At 46.5% G+C, this 24,965-nt stretch overlaps 1 protein-coding gene across 4 annotated transcripts in view; it reads right to left on the reverse strand.

The window, feature by feature from the left end:
* LOC144479851 (arginyl-tRNA--protein transferase 1-like) overlaps positions 1-24,965 on the reverse strand; it is a 69,573-nt gene that overhangs the window by 18,338 nt on the left and 26,270 nt on the right. Inside the window, exons 3-7 of one of the 4 annotated variants that reach the window (XM_078198850.1) lie at positions 22,462-22,524; positions 15,267-15,370; positions 10,768-10,944; positions 4,769-5,094; positions 39-146 (exon numbers count right to left, since the gene is read on the reverse strand). In XM_078198850.1, the coding sequence (XP_078054976.1) occupies positions 39-146; positions 4,769-5,094; positions 10,768-10,944; positions 15,267-15,370; positions 22,462-22,524 (778 nt within the window). Of the gene's footprint in view, positions 1-17; positions 147-4,768; positions 5,095-10,767; positions 10,945-15,266; positions 15,371-22,461; positions 22,525-24,965 lie in introns of all 4 variants that reach the window. The other 3 variants (XM_078198849.1, XM_078198851.1, XM_078198852.1) reach the window with 3 other exon arrangements.

Consider the following 24,965-nt stretch of genomic DNA (forward strand, 5'->3'; position numbering starts at 1 on the left):
ATCAGTCCAGGTGGTACCTCCGCCTCTGAGGCCATCACCTCAGTGTCTTTGTGCACGTGCATCTGGTAGCGCCTGTAGACCTTGTATGATTCACCAAATGTGGCCTGTAGCTCAGGGCTGGGTGGAGAGAGTCTCAGCAGCTTCACCTGAGAGTGGAATAGGGAAAGAAAGACTCTTCAGAATGCAAATACTACAGGAGAGCAAACTACATCAGCCTGATATCCAGATCAATTCCCCACCCCTCCCTCCCTCCCCAGTCTAGGAAAATAACCACTTACTCATGACCATTGGTGCATACATAGACCATTCATTCTTGCTAATGTGTTCAGACACTTCATTAGATCATAGCTGATGTGATATCACTTTAAGGGAATATGCAAATAAGTAGCCAGGATGTAGAGCAACATGTGATCAGCAGCCAGTAGTGTGTGATGTGGGTGCAAGAATTGTAGCTGTGCTGTCCTTTTGAATAAAAGATGCTGAATCCATAAAATAGATGTCTACTGAGCCATCTTGTGTTTTACCTTCAAATCCCACGCCTGCCACCATGTTACATTGCTATGCTTGCTTTACAGAAACTTAACAATCTCACACAGGATTGGTAAATTAGATGTAGGTTTGGTTTATTGGATTTGCTTTGATTTACATGTTGCTCTACATCCTGGTTACTTTCTCATTTGCAAATTCCCTTCAAATGATATCACAACAATGATACGTACCGCAACTCCATCTAATATCCCTAATTGCTCTGGAGATGGTGATGATGAGCAACCTTCCTGAACTATTGCAGTCCATGTGGTGTAGATCCAGGTGCCTTAATGAAATCCCACGGTATCTGCATTTGGAAACACATCACCTTTCCTTCACTGTCGCGAGGTTGAAATCCTGGAACTCCCTTCCTATCAGCACTGTGGGTGTACCTAAAACATGTGGATAATGAAGGGGCTAGACAGGGTAGAAGCAGTGAGGTTATTTCCACTTACAATGGAAACAAGAACTAGGGGGCATAGCCTCAAAATAAGGGGGAGTCAATTTAGAACAGAGTTGAGGAGGAACTTCTTCTCCCAGAGGCTACTGAATCTTTGGAATTCTCTGCCCAATGAAGCAGTAGAGGCTACCTCGTTAAATGTGTTTAAGTCACAGATAGATTTTTAACCATTAAGGGAACTAAGGGTTATGGGGAGCGGGTGGGTAAGTGGAACTGAACCCATTATCAGATCAGCCATGATCTTATTGAATGGCGGAGCAGGCTTGAGGGGCTAGATGGCCTACTCCTGCTCCTATTTCTTATGGACTGCAACGGTTCAAGAAGGCAGCTCACCACCACCTTCCTGAGGGCAATTAGGAATGAGCAATAAACACTGGCCTTGCCAGTAACACCCACATCCCTTGAATGAAGAAAGATGTCCTTTTCTGACAAAAAATTACAATTGCAGGCCCTAAATACTTCTATTCTCTCCCAACACCCAGAGTCCTTTGAGGAAGAGAATTCCAGATTTCATCCCTCCTGTGTGAGAAGAATCACTCCGGGATTTCACTCCTCAACAACCTAACCCTAATTTTAATATCCTGTTCCCTTGTTCTGAAATTCTCCACCGGATGGGATTATTACCTTATGTTAATCCTAATGAATCATCACATTAAAAATCCTAGTCAGCAAAAATTCACTCCGGGAGGTCCTCAGTAACAAACCACAAGCTGGAATGTAACACACACATAAACAACTCTTACCAGTATATGCTGCTCACTAAAACGTTAAATAGGTACAATTCCACTGATATATCTCTTCCGAATTTACCAGAAACCTATTGCTGTGTCGACTAAACATGAAGAATTGCCGTTCACTGCGATTTCAGATATATATGGAAGACTTGAGATTATTTTTCATTGGGAATTGTAAATAAAGAAACATCTTAACCTCTCTCTGAGCTTGCAGGAGGTGGAGGGGCTTTGGGATTTCAAGAGGTGAGCCACTCAACACAGAATTCCCAGTTCTGGTAGCCATGGTATTTTTGAGGGTGGACTATTTGAGCTCCTGGTTAATGGTGTTTCTCCCCACCCCGGCCAGGATGCTGTTGGTAGGGAACTTGATGATGGTAAGGACATTGAATATCATGGAGAGGTGGTTAGGCATTCTCTGATTGGGAGAATATAGTCTGAAATTCGTGTGGTGTGTAACCTGCCACTTATCAATCCAATGCTGGATGTTGACCAAGCAGGAATGGACTACTCCGTTATCTCAGGAATTCCAAGTGGAACTGAAACATTGCAAACATCAATGAACATTCCCGCATTTTGATGGAGGGAAAGTCATTGATGAAACACTGGAAGATATTTGGGATTGAGCACTAGCTAAGGATAGTTGTCCTGAGAAAATCCTGCAGCAATGTTCATAGAATCCCGCCTACAGCGCAGAAGGGGGCCATTTGGCCCATCGAATCTGCACCGACCACAATCCCATACAGGCCCTATCCCTGTAACCCTACATACTTACCCTGCTAATCCCCTGACACTAAGGGTCAATTTAGCATGGCCAATCAACCTAACCCGCATATCTTTGGAGTGTGGAAGGAAACCGGAGCACACGGAGGAAACCCACGCAGACATGGGGAGAACGTGCAAACTCCACACAGACAGTGACCCAAGGCTGGAATTGAACCTGGGTCCCTGGCGCTGTTAGGCAGCAGTGCTAACCGCTGTGCCACCATGCCATGCTGTTCTACAACTGAGATATTTAGCCTCCAAAAGATCAACTATCTTCATTTCTTTAGGGCTCAACTCCAGCCACTGGTTCGTGATAAGTCAGACTGGGTGGGGTTGGCATCCTACAATCCATGGGTTAGGGAGGGACGAAGTTAGCCTGGGCATTTTTCCATTATCACCACTGAATTCAGTTTTGCTCGGGCTCCTTGATGCCACACTCAAGTCAAATGCCCCTTGATGTCGAGGGCAGCCACTCTCACCTCAACCTTTGAATTTGGCTGTTGTCCATGTTTAGAGCAAGGTTTTAATGAGATCAGGAGCTGGTTGGCCCTGGTGGAACCCAAACCAGCCAATAGTGAACAGGTTAATGATGGGCAAGTGTCAACCTGGTCGCACAACTGACGGCACCTTCCTTCACTAGGCTGATGATTGGGCCTAGGCCAACAGGGTGGTAACTGGTCAGTTTGATTTGATTAGTTTTCCCAATTGATGAGAACATTCAATGTATGAAAATGTAATGAAGGTTCACACGGACAGTGTAAAGATATGCCCCAAAACACCAGCTAAGAGACTATACCCCAATTATACAGTTGAGATTCTTCATTCGTATCTCAGAATTTATTTACTTCTTAAAAGGACATGGAAAGTAATGGATGGGCCCAATGGCTCAGCAGATAAATGCATCACAACATGTGAGGCATGGATCCTCACAGGCCAGTAGATCCTGAGTTCAGTTCCTGGCATGTATTCGGACAGCTGGTCTTAGCTGGGGCATTGCAGTGCGGGCACCACAACTGGCTCCAGAGGTCCTGGTCAGAGAGGGCAAAGGATATGGTCCTGGGATTCCCACTCCCGTTGGCCATCAAGCAACTTCTACTGGAGAGTGAACATGGGGAGGTGATGGCCTCGTGGTATTATTGTTAAAGACTATTAATCCAAAAACTCAACGAATGTTCTGGGGACCCGGGTTCGAATCCCGCCACAGCAGATGATGGAATTTGAATTCAATAAAAATAAATCTGGAATTAAGAATCTACTGATGACCATGAAACCAGTGCCAATTGTTGGAAAAAACACATCTGGTTCACTTATGTCCTTTAGGGAAGGAAATCTGCTGTCGTTATACAGTCTGGCCTACATGTGACTCCAGAGCCACAGCAATGTGGTTGACTCTCAACTGCCCTCCAAAGGGCAACTAGAGATGGGCATTAAATGCTGGCCAACCAGCGATGCCCATGTCCCACGAATGACTAAGAGTCAGATCAGGACTAAACTCAGCTCCACAGACCCCACCGGTCAAATAACATCAACACTGTCCTGTCTGGCATCTGAAGAATATTTATGTGGTTAGTTCCTTTGCTCCCATCTCTTACTGAACAGCTCAGTGTGTCTCATCTACACACACTGAGCTTTAACGGTACACAGCAAGCAAACTACGTACCGACTATAACCAATGAGGGAGTGTTCAGAGAAAGTTCCAGCACAAAATGGAAGCATTTGACCCATCACAAAGCGAGTAGCAGAGCTAACTACTCGCTTCCCATTCCTCTGCTTCTCCCCAGCTTCTTAAATGTTGTTCTTCTCCTAGTTCTTCAAGAGTATATCTCTTCCGTATTTTACCCATAAACAGGGAAAGCACAGAAGCCGATGACTGGCACCATCACCAGATGGTGTGAAGCAGGTCAGAGCGAGCCTGCAGCAAGTCCGACATCTCTCTCCTCAACTTCAAACAAATAAAAATGGAGAGGGCAGCTGATTTCATAGAATCTCTACAGTACAGAAGGAGGCCATTTGGCCCATCGAGTCTGTACTGACCACAATCCCACCCAGGCCCTATTCCCATAACCCTCATTTACCCTGCTAATCCCCCTGACACTAGGGTAAATTTAGCATGGCCAATCAACCTAACCCACACTACCTTCTACTTGACACTGACACACAGAGGCAAGATCTAGCCCATGGTGCGTCCATCTCACTCAACACTGCCCTTGGGATAGTCTCCGTCTACAAACAAACAAAACGGTCGTTTCCCCTGCCCAATGGAGGCTGGTGTACAGATTCTTACCTCCAGCTGGTGCAATGATGTGACGGGCGTGTTCTCCACTATGAGTTCCTCTAGTGATCTAGCACGGCTAGGCTCAGACTTGGAATGGAGTGGAGGTGGGATGGGAGATGGGTGCACAGTGCTCATGGCGGTTTGTGACAAGGATGGCTGGGCACTTGGCAAAGGAGCAGCTTCCTGACCTGGGGCCTTCTGCTCAGTCAGTCCCACCAGTTCTGATTGGGTGGATTCCAGCTCCACCTGCTGTTCCCTCTCCGGACTCTGCAGCGACTCCCTCCGGCTCTCTTTGCTTTTGCGGCAGGTGTGGATTTGGGAGTCCGCATCTTCAACTAGGAAGAAAAAAAGAAAGCTGCTCGTTTCAATGCTTGGAGAAGATAAGTTACCGCAGCCATGATGCACATTCACACACCGCACAAGACACCTTGCTATAACTTTCAAGTGCTATCCTCGCTCTCCTTGCACACTTGCTGAGGAACAGGGCCTGGGACCCGAGTGACACTCCAATCTCTCAGTGAGAGGCCATTCTTTACATTCAAACCAAAACAGTGTTACAAGGCTATTCGCCTCTTTGTGGCATCACAAGCAAACCAAGTCCGGTTATCAACAAGTAAGCACCGTCCAGTGTGAGTCACGAGGTATTGATCAGAGCTGATAAGGTCAGGAAGCTGCTCCTTTGCCAAGTCCCCTGCCGATGTCCCTTCAACAACTAAAGGCAGAGAGACCAATTGTTGCCTTGGCCGAGATAGGACAACTCTGCACAAACTGGGGATTGAATCCTTACTGTCGCGGCCCAGGCCGCAGTGCTGCACTGTCGCGGCCCAGGCCGCAGTGCTGCACTGTCGCGGCCCAGGCCGCAGTGCCGCACTGTCGTGTCTATTTGTTTATTAAGCACAAACTCCATGCTCTCTTTCTGCAGTATCAGTGTCAGTCATGTGACATCGTGCATGCTGTGTCAATTACATTCAACGCCACAAACAATTAGTACGGAATGTCTGAAAGAAAACGGGACATGTGAAATCGTAGGACATCTATGACAGCGGATTCTTTTTGCGGGGGTTAAATGATGCATTCCTCGCCTTAAATTCCTCTGTGAACAAGTCTTCTGGAAAATGCTCTCTCCTTCCAGGACAACACTCCTTTATCAGAATACACTGCCCTGACCATTTGCTATCGACAGTAAGAAGTCTCACAACACCAGGTTAAAGTCCAACAGGTTTGTTTGGTAGCACAAGCCACTAGCTTTCGGAGCGCTGCTCCTTCATCAGGTGAGTGGGAGTTCTGTCCACAAACAGGGCATATAAAGACACAAACTCAATTTACAAAATAATGGTTGGAATGCGAGTCTTTACAGCTAATGAAGTCTTAAAGGTACAGACAATATGAGTGGAGAGAGGGTTAAGACTTGATTACCTGTAAAAACTCGCATTCCAACCATTATTTTGTAAATTGAGTTTGTGTCTTTATATGCCCTGTTTGTGGACAGAACTCCCACTCACCTGATGAAGGAGCAGCGCTCCGAAAGCTAGTGGCTTGTGCTACCAAATAAACCTGTTGGGACTTTAACCTGGTGTTGTGAGACTTCTTACTGTGTTTACTAGTCCAACGCCGGCATCTCCACGTCATTTGCTATCGAGGCAGTAGAAGGGTTAATTATTTAGCTTCTGTCCAATGTCCTCCTCTCTCGTCCTCCTCTCTTCTCTCAAAGGCACTGCCTCATGTTGGGGCAGCACGGTGACACAATGGCTAACACTGTTGCCTCATAGCGCCAGGGATTCAGGTTCAATTCCCAGCTTGGATCACTGTCTGTGTGGAGTTCTCCCCGTGTCTACGTGGGTTTCCTCCGGGTGCTCCGGTTTCCTCCCGCAGCCCAAAAGACGTGGTTAGGTGCATTGGCCGTGCTAAATTCTCCCTCAGTGTACCCGAACAGGCGGTGGAATGTGGCGACTAGGGGATTTTCAGAGTAACTTCATTGCAGTGTTAATGTAAACCTACTTGTGACACTAATAAATAAACTTTAAAACTTTCCACAGTTGCTGCATACTTCACACAAATCAACTAAGCTTCATGTCCGAGTCAGCTATCTGACTTTGGGAGGTGCCACAATTGAGCTCACTCCTGCCCTCACTCAGAATTCACTAATCTGCTTCTCAGTGTGGGTCACTGAACAGCGATGAAGGAGCAGGAGTCGTGAATGATGTTTTCCCCCTTCCCTGACCACTGGGACCACTGGACCCTATTACTCTGATTGAGATCTACTTAACACGGGTGAGACAGAGTGTTGATTCTGGTCTGTGTGGTTCAGTAGAATCATAGAATCCTACAGTGCAGAAGGCGGCCATTTAGCCCATCGAGTCTGCACCGACCACAATCCTACCCAGGTCCTATCCCCGTAACCCCATGCATTTACCCTAGCTAGTCCCCCTGACTCCAAGGGGGAATTTAACATGGCCAATCCATCTAACCCGCACATCTTCAGACTGTGGGAGGAAACCAGAGCACCCGGAGGAAACACGCACAGACAAAAGAACATAAGAACATAAGAAATAGGAGCAGGAGTAGGCCATCTAGCCCCTCAAGCCTGCCCCGCCATTCAATAAGATCATGGCTGATCTGAAGTGGATCAGTTCCACTTACCCGCCTGATCCCTATAACCCCTAATTCCCTTACCGATCAGGAATCCATCTATCCATGATTTAAACATATTCAACGAGGTAGCCTCCACCACTTCAGTGGGCAGAGAATTCCAGAGATTCACCACCCTCTGAGAGAAGAAGTTCCTCCTCAACTCTGTCCTAAACTGACCCCCCTTTATTTTGAGGCTGTGCCCTCTAGTTCTGGTTTCCTTTCTAAGTGGAAAGAATCTCTCCACCTCTACCCTATCCAGCCCCTTCATTATCTTATATGCCTCTATAAGATCACCCCTCAGCCTTCTAAACTCCAACGAGTACGAACCTAATCTGCTCAATCTCTCCTCATAATCTACACCCCTCATCTCCGGTATCAACCTGGTGAACCTTCTCTGCACTCCCTCCAAGGCCAATATATCCTTTCGCAAGTAAGGGGACCAAAACTGCACACAGTATTCCAGTTGCGGCCTCACCAATGCCTTGTACAGATGCAGCAAGACTTCTCTGCTTTTATATTCTATCCCCCTCGTGCTAAATGCCAACATCCCATTTGCCTTCTTGATCACCTGTTGTACTTGCAGACTGAGTCTTTGCGACTCATGCACAAGGACCTCCAGGTCCCTTTGCACAGTAGCATGTTGTAATTTTTTTCCATTTAAATAATAATCCAATTTGCTATTATTTCTTCCAAAGTGAATGACCTCGCATTTGCCAACGTTATACTCCATCTGCCAGATCCTCGCCCACTCACTCAGCCTATTCAAATCTCTCTGCAGACCTTCCGCTTCCTCCACGCAATTCACTTTCCCACTTATCTTCGTGTCGTCAGCAAACTTTGTTACCCTACACTCAGTCCCCTCCTCCAGATCATCTATGTAAATAAGACACGGAGAGAATGTGCAGACTCCACACAGACAGTGACCCAAACCAGGAATCAAACCCGGATCCTTGGTGCTGTGAGGCAGCAGTGCTAACCACTGTGCCGCCCCTGAGCTTACCCACTGAGACACTCTGGGGGTCCCTCCTAAAATGAAGGATGATCAAAGCTTTAAATCCCAATTCCATTTCAAATTCCCTTTCTTGAGGTTTTAATAGAGGAACAAGGAGGAGGTTATTCAGCCCCTCAAACGTATTCCAACATTGAGTTTGGCCCTGGACAAAGTGCATTTTAACTCCATTTTTTTAAAATAGTATTTTATTCCAGAAGCAGGTTTGCAGCCTGGAATCTGAATTGCAAAGCAGCCAACATCGAAGAATTCATATATAGACTAAGAACAACAAGCCTGTAACACTCAGGTCATAACAAACATAGACAAACAAATACAGAAGGTAACAGGATATCAAAAGGGAAACATTGAATTAAAATTCCACTTACATTGCAAACCAATAAATCATCCCTTCAATACAATGCATATAATCACATCATTAAGTACTTCATTGAGAAACGAAAGTATGTAACGAGTGGGAGTTTGTGTAACTATTTACACCCACTTCGGTTCCATAATCCCCTTAATACTCCTTTCCATATCAGAATTTATCAATGTCAAAGAGCAGTCGAGCACTGGAACAGGCCCTTCGACCCACCAAGCCTGTGCCGACACACAACACCTTTTTAAACTAAAGACCTTTCGCCTCTACGCAGTCGGTATCCCTCTATTCCCTGCCTATTCACGTATCTCATGATGTGGAGATGCCGGCGTTGGACTAGGGTAACCGAATAAACCTGTTGGACTTTAACCTGGTGTTGTTAAAACCCTTACTGTATTCATGTATCTGCCAAGATGCCTCTTAGTCATTGTTGTTGTATCTGCTTCTACCACCTCCTCTGACAGCGCAATCCAGCCACTTACCTCCCTGTGTGTAAAAAAACTTGCCTCTCACATCTCCTTTAAAAACTTTCCCCCGAAATTTGAAAGTTGTTCAACTGAGCCCCATCTATAAAAGCTTTTCTCTGGGAGTTTGAGAATTCCACTATCCCTTTGTGTGAAGGTCTGCTTCCTGACATCACCCCTGAATGAACTAGCTCCAGTTTTAAGTGGCGCCCCTCATTCTGCATTCCCCAGCAAAGGGAACAGTTTCCTCTATTTACCTTATCATTTCCATTTATCAATTCAAATACCTCAGTTAGATCATCCCTTCACTTCCTATACTCAAGGGGATACAAGTCTAGTCTGTGCAGCCAGTCCTTGTAATTCAATTCTTTTAGCCTGATATCATTTGCACTGCAACAACTCCCAACAACAGTCCAAAGATGTGCGGGTTCGGTTGATTGGCCAGGTTAAAAAAATTGCCCCTTAGAGTCCTGGGATACGTAGGTTAGAGGGATTAACGAGTAAAATATGTGGGGGTAGGGCCTGGGTGGGATTGTGGTCGGTGCAGACTCGATGGGCCGAATGGCCTCCTTCTGCACTGTAGGGTTTCTATTTCTATTTCTATTTCAAACCAATATATCCTTACTGAGAACAAAGAACAGTACAGCACAGGAACAGGCCCTTCAGCCCACCAAACCTGCGCCGATCACATTGTCCTATCTAGACCAACCGCCTGTATCCCTCTATTCTCCCGCCTGTCCAGGTAAGTCTTAAATGTCGCTAACATATCTGCCTCAACCACCTCACTTGGCAGTGCATTCCAGGTCTCTGTGTAAAAATCTTCCACCGCACCTCTCTACTGAACCTTTCCCCCCTCATCTTGAACTTGTGCCCCCTTGTGATTGTCATTTCTGCTCTGGGAAAAAGCTTACAACTGTTCATCCTATCTACGCCCCTCATAATTGTATAAGCTTCTATCAGGTCGCCCTTCAGCCTCCGTCTTTCCAGGGAGAATAATCCCAGTTTATTCAATCTCTCCTCATAACTAATACCCTCCAAACCAGGCAGCCTCCTTGTAAACCTTTTCTGAGGTGCAATGCCTGGAACTGTAAACAGTGCTCTAGATAGGGGTCTCACCAGAGCTCTGCACAGCTATATAAATTACCTTCCAAATCCACGACCACTACCATCTAGAAGGACAAGAGCAGCAGATATCTAGGAACATCACCACCTGGAGATTCTCCTTCAAGTCACTCACCGTCCTGACATGGAAATATATCATGGTTCCTTCACTGTCACTGGGTCAAACTCCTGGAATTCCCTCCCTAACTGCACTGTGGGTCTTCTGGTATCTCAGTGGCTGCAGTAGTTCAAGAAGGCAGCTCACCACCACCTTCTCATGGGCAACTAGGGATGGGCAATAAATGCTGGCCTAGCCAGCAAAGCCCATGTCCCACGAATGAATTAAAAAAAAAATCTAATGTTGTCAAAGGGCAGTAAATGTCCTATTCCCCTCCCCCACCCCGCCCTTCATTTTTTTACCAGATGATTGAAAGAAGCTCACCAGCCCAGGTGTGGCTGTTCACACTCCGCTGATCTGGTGCTCGGTTTCCCTCTGACCAGCCTTCCTCGGAACTCTCCGGACACATCCATGTTGTCTGGCCAGCAGTCAGCTTCCCCTGTCCAGCTCCGGCGACCTGCTCCCCGTTATGGCACTTGGTGCCCTCCTCTGGGCTGACCCCTTCACAAAGAAACAGCACCTCAGATTACACTGATAACAGGGGAGAAATTAATAAAGACACAAAAACCGTATTCATGGCAAATACACAACCTAATTTTAAAATCCCTGTCAACGGAGTTCTACTACTTTCTTTAAAATTCACCCTCATCACCCTCACTGCAGCACGGTGGCACAGTGGTTAGCACTGCTGCCTCACAGCGCCAGGGACACGGGTTCAATTCCTGGCTTGGGTCACTGTGTGTCTGGAGTTTGCACATTCTCCCCGTGTCTGCGTGGGTTTCCTCCGGGTGCTCCGATTTCCTCCCACACTCACAACAGTGTTATTCCCTTTGACTTCAAGATTCACATTAATATAATTCAATTAGTAGAAAACCTATTTCGTCTATTCCCCACTGTAACAGCAGTTAATCCTTCTGAAATAATGGACAGGCACCTATTACATTTCAAATTTTAAGCGTCTTCTTAAAACAAAAGGTAATAATTTTGCGATTTAAAAACCAAACCAACAAAGCTATTCTGAATTGTCAATATTCTATGTAACGGATCGAGGGGTAAATGTTACTATTGGGGTGGCAGTACTGAGCCAGGTGGAACACTGACTCGTGATGAGACAGACTGGGGGGGCGGCGGTCGGGATCCTTGGGTTAGGAGGGGAGAAATCAGTCTGGGCCCAGTCTCCCTAACTGTGATGACCCAGAAGCATCCGTTAGCGTAGCTGCAATTAGGTGTTGGTCTTACCTTTGTAAATTAGTACATAAATAAATGTTTTGGAACAGAAGACCATGCTTCCAGCGAGATCTCTTCTCGAGTGAGAAACCAATGATTTGAAACAAAGATGAGAAGTTACTTCTCTCAAAAGGGTTGGTGAGTCTGTGGAATTCATTACCTCGGAGTGTGGTGGGTGCCGGGACATTGAGTAAATTTGAGGAGGAGATAGAGAGATTTTTAATTAGTAATGGGTTGAAGGGTTATGGAGAACGGGCAGGAAAGTGTAATTCAGGCAGAGATGAGATCAGCCATGATTGTATTGAATGGTGGTACAGGCTAAACGGGCTGAATGGCCTACTCCTGCTCCTAGTTCTTATGAATCCCAAGATAAAACCACAATAACAGATTATCATCCACATTAACACTATTGAATGAAGTCAACACGATTGCACATGTGTAAGAAGCAGGGAGAGGTCCTGTTCCATATATTAGTGTAAGGGACTGAGGAAAATTTGTGGGGAAGACGTTTACCAGTGTTCTTTGTCCCTTGTGGGTTTCAGTGTCCTGTTTGCCGGGCGGGTGCTGTGAACAGGATGCTGTTGGTAGAGTGATGTGGGCTGGGCCAATGGGATTGTTCTGGGGGCGGGAAAAAAAAAGGCGCCAGGAAGTGAAGCAGCTGCAGAGCTGAGGAGGGAGTGCGCAGAAGAGGGACAGCCACGTTTTTTGAAGAGAAGCTTTTCAGAGGCAGTAAAAAATCAGTTCGAAGTGAATCTTTCTCAGGTAGAACTGCTTGGTTTTTCATGACTACCGAGGAGGACAGCCTTCAGCGCACTGGACCTGCGTTACTACACAGATAGCTCGCGGCACCTCTGCCTCGTGTGCTTGCTCCATCATCTCCCCTCTCGTAGACCCGTCTGGACTGTGGGTGTGTCGGGGTTAAGTGAGTACTATCAGACAGGAACGGTAACAGAGTGTGGTTTTCTTCAGATGTGCACCAACGGATGGGCCCCAACGTTTAAAATTCAAAGTGCTTGGTGATATTCTGAACATTTCTCAGGTTGAAACTGTTAATTGGAAAATCTTCAGTTGGGATTCTTTACTTGTTTATATCTGCTAATTATATTTGTTATTCCATTTTTTTTGTTATTCCGTTTACCTTGTTGTTCCAAACCTTTTCTCATTATAAGGTTTACCTCAATAACATTTTTGGAGGCACCGCGCTAAACATACTCAAATCCTTTCCATGCAAGCCTGTACTGGCATTTATGGGTAAACAGGAAATTTAGCCAGCTCACCATCAACTGCTAGGAATTCAGGATCCTGTAAATCGAATAGTTAAATAGTAGCCCCATATAGTGATCAGCAGGGGGTTACATTAGAACTAGATTAAATGGAATCCTGTGAATCCGCAGTCACTGGGCTAATTAGCTGTTAGCCTTGCACTCTTGTCTCTAAGCCAGGAGGTTGCCAGTTCAACTTCCACTTTGAAGCCCTGAACACAAATTCTAGGCCGAGGCCCCAGTACGATGCGGAGGGAGCCCTGCACTGTCACTGATGCCATCTTTCAGAAGAGGCGTTAAACTGAGGGCCCGTTTGCCATTTCAGGTGCACAGGAAGATCCCACAGCACTATTTGAAGAGGAGCAGTAGAGATCTCCCTCATTTCCAGGCTAATCTTTATCCCTCAACCAACATCACTTGAGAAAAATCATCCAGTTGTTATGCTGCTGATTGCGTGAGCTTGCTGTGCGGTGGTTGGTTGCCATGTTTCCTACATTACAATAGCAACTATGCATCAAAAGCTCTTGATGGGTTATAGTGTGCTCTGGAACATCCCAAGGGTGTGAATAGCGTTACCTAAATGCAAGTCTTCCTCAGCTTTCTACACTTACTGAGCATTAATGAACAATCCTGTAATTATAAATAGCTGTAGCTGCCAATTTGTGAATAGGAAAGGTTCCACAACAGTAAATGATAAATGATTAGCGGTGATAGTTGAGACTCAGAGCACCAAGAGAAGTGAATAGCAGCAAGGTTTTATTTCACTTGAAAAGGCAGACGTGGTTTCAGTTTTGTATCTCATCTGGAAGTCAGCACGTCTGACAATGCAGCACTCGGCACAGTGCTGGGGTGGCTGCCTGGATCCTGGGTTAAAGTCAAGGTTACTTGAGAGCTCTGATTTACTGACTGCGAATGGAGAATGCTCCCACTGATCCAGGATTGGGACAATTTGCAGCATCCATACAGCAACGTGTCAGGAAAAATCGTGGATCGAATTTAATGTTCCACCTGCCTCATCCCCACCCACACACCCAGGAAGCTATTGGGGGGGGGGGGGGGGGGCTGCTGTTTAATTGGATGGAAAGGTGCAAGTAGAGAGTCTGTCATCTCTCTCTCTTCTCTCCACCGTCCCCCACCCTCTCCCCCAACAGATGAAGTCAGAAGCAGGGAGGGTAGAATCATAGAATCCCTACACTGGAGGAGGAGGCCATTGGGTCCGTACCAACCACAATCGCACCCAAGCCCTATACCCGTAACCCCACGTATTTACCCTGTTAATCCTCCTGACACTAGGGGCAATTTAGCATGGCCAATCAACCTGACGTGCACACCTTTGTACAGCGGGAGGAAATCGGAGCACTTGGAGGAAACCCACGCAGACACGGGGAGAATGTGCAAACTTCACACAAACAGTGACTCGAGGCCAGAATTGAACCCAGGTCCCTGGTGCTGTGAGGCAGCAGTGCCAACCACTCTGCCACCCCAGTATGGGCTTGCCTTCATGTCCTTGGGCCAATTGAAGCTCTTGACAGCCAACTAATAACCACCTGAGGGACTGTCACTGTCTACCAACAACAGGTGGACAGTCCAGGCCATGTGGGCAGGCCGCCAGGCATGTCATTGGGCTCATGAATGCCTTCTGCTTGGGCACCTTGTATCCTATAGTGTCCCTCTGGCAGCACAGGACAGCCCTGCGGGAAGACCAATGCGCTCCCCCACCCGTTCCCCCCATCCCAATGCTTCACACTGACCCCCCCCATTTACTCCACCGCCAGGATCTGTCTGACTGGCTCCACTGCCCCACTGACCCCCTCCGTCTGGGGTCTCTGGCCGGAATTTTAGACTCACAGAACGGAAATCTTCGTTGGCCTCGGGCGAAATTTTACGAGCCTCGCCCGAGCCAAGTCGTAAACTCCCGGCGTCTGTCGGTGTTCCAGGGCCTCCTGCAGTTCCAGCAGTGGCCACTGCTCCTGGCGGTGCTATTAAGAACTCCGACAGCAGGCAAGTAAGTGCCTGATTGGAGTTTAATCCCATCAGGGTTCCCAGAAATGGTCATAGCGAGGTTTCCATTGGCTGTCCAGCCGATGGGAGTTCCCGTCACAGCCATTCAATTCTGCCCCCCAGAAGCAGTGAAGACACTACTTGACGGGGAGATAATCAATAATAATAATAATAATTCCCCAGTTGTGGAAATAATCAGGATGGCTAGATTGGCTGAAAAATGTAATCGGGAATCTTTTGCATTCTGTTGAAGCTTTATTCACACTAACCATTCCTTCCTATAGCTTACCCATTCTTTCCCAGCGAAGGTGCAATCACTGCTCTCATACTCACCGGCAGTTTCCTTTACTAAAACATCCGTACGTGTTAAATGTTTCCGCATTTTCTTCAGAACCCGTCGCTGTGACCTGGATATCCGAAAGTCCACGACATGGCACCTGAAACAACAGCAAAAAAGATTCATGGGAAAAGGAAGTGAGACTTCACTCAGGACTCCTGGAGGTACAAAGAATGAATCACATCAACGTGGAATCTGGCCATTCGCTCCAACTGGTCACGGTGGCATAGTGGTTGGCACCGTGGTTAGCACTGCTGCCTCACAGCGCCGGAGACCCGGGTTCAATTCCGGCCCCGGGTCACTGTCTGTGTGGAGTTTGCACTTTCTCCCCGTGTCTGCGTGGGTTTCCTCCGGGGGCTCCGGTTCCCTCCCACAGTCCAAACATGTGTGGGTTAGGTTGATTGGGCCTGCTAAATTGCCCCCGAGTGTCAGGGGGATTAGAAGGACAAATGCGTGCGGTAACGGGGATAGGGCCTGGGTGGGATTGTGGTCGGTGCAGACTCGAAAGGCCCAATGGCCTCCTATTCGATTCTATGGTCCATGTGTTAACTCCATTCATTTTACACTGAGGGAGGATGAATCTGAAGCTAGCCTACACCTTGGAACAGGTCTATTTCCAAGGCAGCAAAATAAAGTCAAAGACTCCCCCAGTTCTTCCCAGACACCACAGGTGAACTCTAACGAAGGATCATCCAGACTCGAAACATTGGCTCTATTCTCTACTCACAGATGCTGTCAGACCTGCTGAGATTTTCCAGCATTTTCTGTCTTTGTTATCACACGTGAACCGATTGAAATACCCAGTCAATCATTCCTTAATTCTTCCCCAATTCGGGACAGCAATAAGACCATAAGACATAGAAACAGGAAGAGCAGCACAGTGGTAAACACTGCTGCCTCATATAGAATCCAAACAGTGCAAAAGGAGGCCATTCGGCCCATCGAGTCTGCACGGACCACAATCCCACCCAGGCCCTATTCCCGTAACCCCACATATCTACCCTGCTAATCCCCTGACACTAGTGTCAATTTAGCACGGTCAATCAACCTAACCCACGCATTCTTGGACTGAGGCAGCAGTGCTAACCACTGTGCCACCGTGTCGCCACTCACAGCGCCAGGGACCTGGGTTAAATTCCAGCCTCGGGTGGCTGTCTTTTTAGAGTTTGCACATTTTCCCTGTGTCTGCGTGGGTTTCCTCTGGGTGCTCCGGTTTTCTCCCACAATCCAAATTTGTTCAGGTTAGGTTGATAGGTCATACTAAATTGCCCCTTAGTGTCCCAGAATAGTGGGATTAGTGGGGTAACTATGTGGGGTTATGGGGTAAGAGTCAGTGTAGACTCAATGAACCGAATGGCCTCCTTCTGCACTATAGGGATTCTATGATTTTATGAACAGGAGTAGGCCATTCAGCCCCTCGAGCCTGTTCCACAATAATGTCATGGCTGATCTAACACTCACCAAGTCCACTTTCCTGCCTTCTCTCCTCAACTCCCCTGATGATTAAAAACCTATCAATCTTACCTTGAAGATGTTCAAGGATTGGGCCACCATAGCTATGTTTCATTGTCGACTGAAAGCATGTCTTCTATTGCAGCGCCCATTCAACATTAACACACGTGCTCCAGAACAGTTTCCTCTTACTTTACCTCATGTCATCGAGTCAGCATCCTTTCTCCCTCATTCCTAACCAGCTCCCCCAAACACATCCATGCTACTAACCTTAACCATTCCCTGTCACAGCTAGCTCCACATTCTCCTCCCTCTGAGTAAAGAAGTTTCTCTTGAATTCTTTATGGGTGTTCACCTTATACTTATGGCCTCCAATTTTGGATTTTCCCACAAATGGACATGCCTTCTCTACGTCAATTCAATTGAATCCCTTAAGCCTCCATTTGGGTACCCTAGTTTTCTTTTTCGGGGAAAAGAGCCCCAGCCTGTTCCTGATTATTATAATGAGGTGGGGCTGCCAGCGTTCTTGGCAGGGTTGTAGATGGGGGAGGTTTTTGGAATGGGCAGACGATCAGATATTTAAGTCCTTTCTAGTTATTTTTGTCAAGTCCAGAATTTAGGACCAGCCAGGAATCAGGTCCACTTACCTAGGAAAGTGGTGTAGTGGCATATTTTCCCTAATTATTAGCTGCTAAATGTTAACACAGTAAGAAGTCTCACAACACCAGGTTAAAGTCCAACGGGTTTATTTGGAATCACGAGCTTTCAGAGGGTTGCTCCTTCATCAGGTGAGTGTTAACATAGGCATGGGGTCTGTCCATAAAGTCTCTATCTGACCCATTTATCTGTCTAATGGATTCAGACAGACGACCCAAATCATTTTCAGCTGAGAGAGGCATCAAAAACAATTGAATAACGAGAGTGCTTGCCCGAGGTTAGTTTATTCCTGTGCTATTGGAACAGAGAGTGCTGCTCCTTAAAACTCCCGAATCCTCAGTCTGTAGCCCCATTCTCCTCTCCAAATCTACCGAGTCCTGTCCTCCAATCTCCCAAATCCGAATTACCAAACTGTAGTTGTCGTTAAACTCACTCTACCAACCCCATCCCTCCCACAGCATCCAGTTACCTTCCTGAGGAAGTCAGTGTCTGCCAACAGGTTGCAGAAGAGAATTAGGAAAAATCACAATGGCAGATTTTTAAAAAATCATTTGTGGGCATCGCTGACCGGCCAGCATTTATTGCCCATCCCTAGTTGCCCTTGAGAAGGTGGTGGTGAGCTGCCTTCTTGAATCGCTGCAGGTCATGTTCTGTGGGTTTACCCACAATGCCATTAGGGAGGGAATTCCAGGATTTTGACCCAGCGACTGCGAAGGAACGGTGATATATTTCCATGTCAGGATAGTGAGTGGCTTGGAGGGGAATTTGCAGATGGTGGTGTTCCCATTTATTGCTGCCCTTGTCCTTCTAGATGGAAATGGTCATGGGTTTGAAAGGTGCTGTCTCAGGATCTTTGGTGAATTGCTGCAGTGAATCTTGTAGATAGTACACACTGCTGCTACTGAGCGTCGGTGGTGGAGGGAGTGGATGTTTGTGGATGTGGTGCCAATCAAGTAGGCTGCTTTGTCCTGGGTGGTGTCAAGTTTCTTGAGTGTTGTTGGAGCTGCACCCATCCAGGCAAGTGGGGAGTATTCCATCACACTCCTGATTTGTGCACTCATGGTGGACAGGCTTTGGGGAGTCAGGAGGTGAGTTACTTGCCGCAGTATTCCGAGCCTCTACATGAATGATAATGTCCCAGGGCAGCTGGATGGAGTGTGTGCTGAAAGGGTCAGTATTAGTTGTACAATATTGTTATACTTGCATGCCGCCTACATAATGGAAAAGTCAGAACCTTTGCTGCTGCATCTGCTCTCTTTACATTGCAGGATGGACACATCAAGAACAAACTACAACATATGCAGCATCCATGGACGGTAGTCCTGCCCATGGTAAATGGTGAATTAAACACAAGGGCAGGGAAAGAATTACCTGTTCGTCTTTAAAGAGATTTAAATGAAGAAATCCATTTGAAACCTCTTTCTAATTATAAACCATTAGCTGATAATGAGTGGGAAAGACTTCAATTGCACGAGTTAAAATAAGAAAAGCAGAGATCAAAGGAAATGATAAACAAGTCTTTCTCTCAAAACAATTTTAAAATTATGCTGAGGGAGCTTTACTCAGAACTTAACCCATGCTGTGCTGGTGCTAGGAGTATTTGATGTGATAGATTGGAGGGATCTCTCCTCTGTATCTAACCTATGTTGTACCCACCCAGGGGGCACTTGATGGGACAATGTAGAAGGAATTTTACTCTGCATCTAACCTATGCTAGTTGACATTGGACCTAAGCTTGGAAAACAGCCATAGTAATTTGGAGGCAGTGTAAAGGAGATTCACCAGGCTAATTCCTGGGATAAGAGGGTTGTCCTATCAAGAGAGACTAAATAGTTTGGGTCTGTATTCCTTGAAGTTTGGAAGAGTGGGGGATGACCTTATTCAAACACACAAGAACCTGAGGGGGCTTGGCAGGGTAGATGGTGAGATGTTTTCACTAGCGAGAGTGTCTTGAATAAGGGAACATAGCTACAAGATAAAGGGCCAGTCATTTAAAACTGAGGTGCGCAGAAATGTCTTCTCGCAGAGGGTGGTGAATCTCTGGAATTCACTGCCTCAAAGCCTGGATCATTAGAAGTATTTAATATGGAGGTGGATAAATATTTGATAGATCGAGGAATAGAGGGCTATGGGGAAATGACACAGGAAAGGCCGGCATAGATCAGCCATGATCGTATTGAATGACAGGGCAGGCTTGAAGGGTCTGGTGGCCGATTCCTGGTTCTATATCGTGTGTTCTTAAGGAGCGCTTGATGGGACAGTGTAGAGGGAGCTTTACTCTTTATCTAACCCTGTGGTGAACCTGGCCTGGGAGAGTTTGAAGGGGACAATGTAGAGGGAGCTTTACTCTGTATCTAACCTTGTGTTGTATCTGTCCTGGGAGAGTTTGAAGGGGACAATGTAGAGGGAGCTTTACTCTGTATCTAACCCTGTGCTGTACCTGTCCCGGGAGTGTTTAATGGGGATAATGTAGAGGGAGTTTTACTCTGCATCTAATCCTTGCTGTACCTGTCCTGGGAGTGTTTAATGGGGATAATGTAGAGGGAGCTTTACTCTGCATTTAACCCTTGCTGTACCTGTCCTGGGAGTGTTGATTGGACAGTGTAGAGGGAGCTTTACTCTGCATCTGTTGTGGTTTATTTTTAAAATGATAAACATGAACAAAGAAAGAACAAAGAAAATTACAGCACAGGAACAGGCCCTTCGGCCCTCCAAGCCTGCACCGACCATGCTGCCCGACGGAACTAAAACCTCCTACCCTTCCGGGGACCATATCCCTCCATTCTCATCCTATTCATGGATTTGTCAAGACACCCCTTCAAAGTCACTACCGTATCCGCTTCCACTACCTCCCCCAGCAGCGAATTCCAGGCATCCACCACCCTCTGTAAAAAAAAAACTTGCCTCGTACATCTCCTTTAAACCTTGCTCCTCACACCTTAAACCTGTGCCCGCTAGTAATTGACTCTTTCACCCTGGGAAAAAGCTTCTGACTATTCACTCTGTCCATACCCCTCATAATCTTGTAGAATTCTATCAGGTCACCCCTCAACCTCCGTCGTTCCAGTGAGAACAAACCAAGTTTCTCCAACCTCTCCTCATAGCTAATGCCCTCCAAACCAGGAAACATCCTGATAAATATTTTCTGTACCCTTCCCAAAGCCTCCACATCCTTCTGATAGTGTGGCAACCAGAATTGAACACTATATTCCATGTGCAGCCTAAACAAAGTTAAATAATAGAATCCTACAGTGCAGAAGGTGGCACTTTGGCCCATTGAGTCTGCAGCGACCACAATCCCACCCAGGCCCTATCGCCATAACCCCATGCATTTACCCTAGCTAGTCCCCCTGACACTAAGGGGCAATTTACCATGGTCAATCCACCTAACCCGCACATCTTTGGACTGTGGGAGGACACCAAAGCACCCGGAGGAAACCCACGCAGACACGGGGAGAAAGTGCAAACTCCACACAGACAGTCACCCAAACCAAGAATCAAACTGGATCCCTGGCGCTGTGAGGCAGCAGTGCTAACCACTGTGCCACTGTTCCACCCAAGTTCTATGAAGCTGCGACATGACTTGCCAATTTTTAAACCCTGGGGTTTTAAACACTGGGGTAAACACAGTAAGAAGTCTCACAACACCAGGTTAAAGTCCAATAGGTTTGTTTGGTAGCACAAGCCACTAGCTTTCGGAGCGCTGCTCCTTCATCAGGTAAGTGGGAGTTCACTCACATTGTCTGTACCTTTAAGACTTGATTACCTGTAAAGACTCGCATTCCAACCAGTATTTTGTAAATTGAGTTTGTGTCTTTATATGCACTGTTTGTGAACAGAACTCTCACTTACCTGACGAAGGAGCAGCGCTCCGAAAGCTAGTGGCTTGTGCTACCAAATAAACCTGTTGGACTTTAACCTGCTGTTGTGAGGCTTCTTACTGTGTGTATCTCCCCTGTAGCCAGTGAGGATACAAAGATTTCTCTCAAGGCCTCAGCAATTTCCTCCCTTGCCTCTCTCTGTATTCTCAGGTATATCAGGCCCTGGGGACTTGTCTACTTTAATGTTTCTCAAGAACCCCAATACCTTTTTGATCTCAAAATGATTCAAACTATCGACACATCCTTTCCCAGATTCATCATCCACCAAGTCTTTCTCTTTGGTGAATACTGACGCAAAGTACTCATTTAATACTTCACCCACTTCCTCTGGCTCCATGCATAGATTCCCTCCCCTGTCCTTGAGTGGGCCAACTCTCACTGGCTACCCTCTTGCTCTTTACATATGTATAAAAAGCCTTGGGATTTTCCTTAATCCTGCTGGCCAATGACTTTTCGTGACTCCTTTTAGCTCTCCTTACTCTTTGCTTAAGTTTCTTTCTACTTTCCTTGTATTCCACACCTGCTTCGTGTGTTCCCAGCCTCCTAGCCTTGACTTTTGCTTTTTGACTAGGCTTATAACATCTCTTATTATCCAAGATTCCTGAAACTTGCCATACTTATCCTTCACCCTGATAGGAATGTACCGTTCCCGAATTCCTTTCAACTTACATTTGAAAGCCTTCCACATGCCAGATGTTGATTTGCCCTCAAACATCTGGCCCCAATCTACTTTCTTCAGCTCCTGCCTAATATTGTTGTAATTAGCCTTCCCCCAATTTAGCACCTTAACTTGCGGATTATACTTATCTTTACCCATCAATACCTTAAAGCTTACTGAATTGTGGTCACTGTTCCCGAACATGCTCAGTAACCAAGCTAAGATGAAGACAGAGGCTGTGCTATGAGGAAACTTCCCCACATTGAGCTAAAACAATGAAGTAAAGTGATTTAAAGGGGGGAAAGCTGTAGTTGGAGTGTTTGACTGTAGAAGGAGCTTTTTGTTATACTTTGCTTGAGTTGGAGATTTCCACTGACCCATTAAGTGAAATAAATGTTTTGTTCGCTAGCACTGACATGCTTAATGTTTGATGGATTGCAAAATTCACACCCAGAAGAAATAACTTGCTAAACTTAGCAAACTCTTTAATACTTTAAGAATTGAGTGTGGGATTTCAGAACAGATACTTAAAGCTGTGCTTACCTCATTGGGTAGGTGGGGCAACATGTAACAGGCATAGCAGCTTTATACAGATACTTCCCACTCCTACACAATGTAAAAAACAATTGCAGTTAATGTCACACACTGGCTCTGGACAGATTAGCCAACTATTCCTAGGCTTTTATGTATAAATTCTCCGAATTTCTTCCTGGTTCCAACATGAACTTTATTTTTAAATATTTTTTCCTAGGACTGTAGACATTGCTGATATTTATTGTCGATCACTAGTTGCTCAGAGAAGGTTAGAGTTGACTGGGTTTACGACAATGAAGTGACCAGACTGTGGTTTTGTGTAGTCCAGATCAGGTCAAAACACCAGATTTTCATCCGTAAAGAACATTAATGAAAGAGTTGAGTTTTTAAACAGCTGCAGCTTAATGGCTACTTTTACTGACACATTTTTAAAAAGTTTTTAAACTGAATTCCAATTCTCAAACTGTCACGCTGGAATTTGAACACTGGACTATTCGTCTATTAACATAAACCCTAATACTATCCATCTCTAACCCATTCCCAGGTAAATCATAGAATCCTTACAGTGCAGAAAAGACCATTCAGCCCATCAAGCCTGCACTGACAACAATCCCATCTACCCTCATAACCCCACATATTTATTCTACTAATCATCCTGACACTAAGGGGCAATTTAGCACGGCCAATCCACCTAACCCGCGCGTCTTTGGAGTGTGGGAGGAAACCGGAGCACCCGGAGGAAACCCATGCAGACACGGGGAGAACGTATAAACTCCACACAGACAGTGACCCAAAACTGGAATTGAACCTGGTTCCCCTGGCGCTGTGAGGCAGCAGTGCTAACCACTGTGCCACCGTGCCACCCATAACATAAAGAAAGCATCTGAACCCTCGCAATATATTCTAATCTGTAACTCAGTCCGGTGAGTTTGAGCGCTCCCTGAACATACTGAATCAACGTAACGTCATACATGTTACCATCGTTAAATAATGCTTAGTATAGCAATGGAATGAGACAATTGGGGCGGGGTGGGGGAGGGTGAGCAGGAAAGAGTTCCCTGTGAAAATTTCCCCGGTGCTGGCAGGAATCTCTACCTGCTGAAAAGGTGGGCAGCTGACTAATATATTTAAGACCCCAATTATGGGCCATTTAGAGCATCATTTAGAACATCAGTATTTTCCCTACTGCAGAGAGACCCCCCCCCCCGTACACAGGGGGCTGCAGTCAGAAAAGGCATATCTCTCCTTCCCCCTCCTTCCCCAACCCCCACACTCGGGGGCCCAGCAAGCCATCCAGATGGGTTTCTCCTTCAATCAGAGGGGCCTATGTGCTTGGCTGCTGAGTGTTTACCTCTTTGCAGTCCCTCCATGTTGAGACTCCCTCTCCATCCCGTTCCTGCCTCATCTGAGCCCACCTCGGATTGGGCTGGCAGCATTGGGGTGGCCCGCCCACCCACCCAACCTGTTAATTTAAGGTCACCTCCAAAAGAATAGCTTCCCCATTCTGATCTCTACTGGCAATTGCGAGCTTACTTGGTCCCAACGTTGGGGTCCCAAAGCCAGTGGGAAAACTCAGCTTTTGCAAGAGTTCAGAGCAGCTCAGCCTGAGGCTCTGGAACTAAAATGGTTTGTGTGAGATACGCGTAGGAATCGGCCTCAATCCTGATGAAAATCTTTGCAGCTTTCGGTTTGGAGCTCAGAGCCGTTGGTTCTTTAACCTGAATCCTGCGTGAGCAAGGATCTGTGCATTAAGAGTTATCAGTATGTCTGAATCGCTGCTGACTCAAGTGTCCTTTTGTCACCTTGGTTGTGAAGGAAAGAAATGAATCCCAACTCCCAAAAGATCAGGTGCTCTTAAATACAACACATTTAATCTCAAACAAAGCCTGTCAAACTGCAGAAGGTCACGGTGATATATGTAGGTTGGGGTGCGTGCTGCCCCTTTAAGAGCGCAGGTCATGTGACCCCAGGGCGGGAAGGTGGCACAGTGGTTAACACTGCTGCCTCACAGCGGGCCTGGGTTCGAATCCCGACTTAGGTCACTGTTTGTGTGGAGTCTGCACGTTCTCCCCGTGTCTGCGTGGGTTTCCTCTGGATGCTCCGGTTTCCTCCCACTGTCTGAAAGACGTGCTGGTCAGGTGCATTGGCCATGCTAAATTCTCCCTCAGTGTACCCGAACAGGTGGCGGAGTGTGGCGACTAGGGGATTTTCACAGTAACTTCATTGCAGCGTTAATGTAAGCCTACTCATGACACTAATAAATAAACTTTAAACCTTAAGGGGTTAGGAGTCAGAGCTCCCATTCTTCAGTCTTGAAGGCCTACCTCATGGACCTTCTGACACACTGCATCGTGATAACCATTCATAATAGTCACAGCCTCATTAACCCCACACTCCCCAGCCCCAGACACCCACTGTTCATGCACACCTTTCCCTCACGCTCTCTCTCTCTCGCACACAAAGCCAGCAAAGCTTGCTGGGTGGCTGAGTTTCCCCTCTAACCTAATCCAAAG

The sequence above is a fragment of the Mustelus asterias genome, chromosome 27, assembly GCF_964213995.1.
Source record: "Mustelus asterias chromosome 27, sMusAst1.hap1.1, whole genome shotgun sequence".
Lineage (NCBI taxonomy): Eukaryota > Metazoa > Chordata > Chondrichthyes > Carcharhiniformes > Triakidae > Mustelus > Mustelus asterias.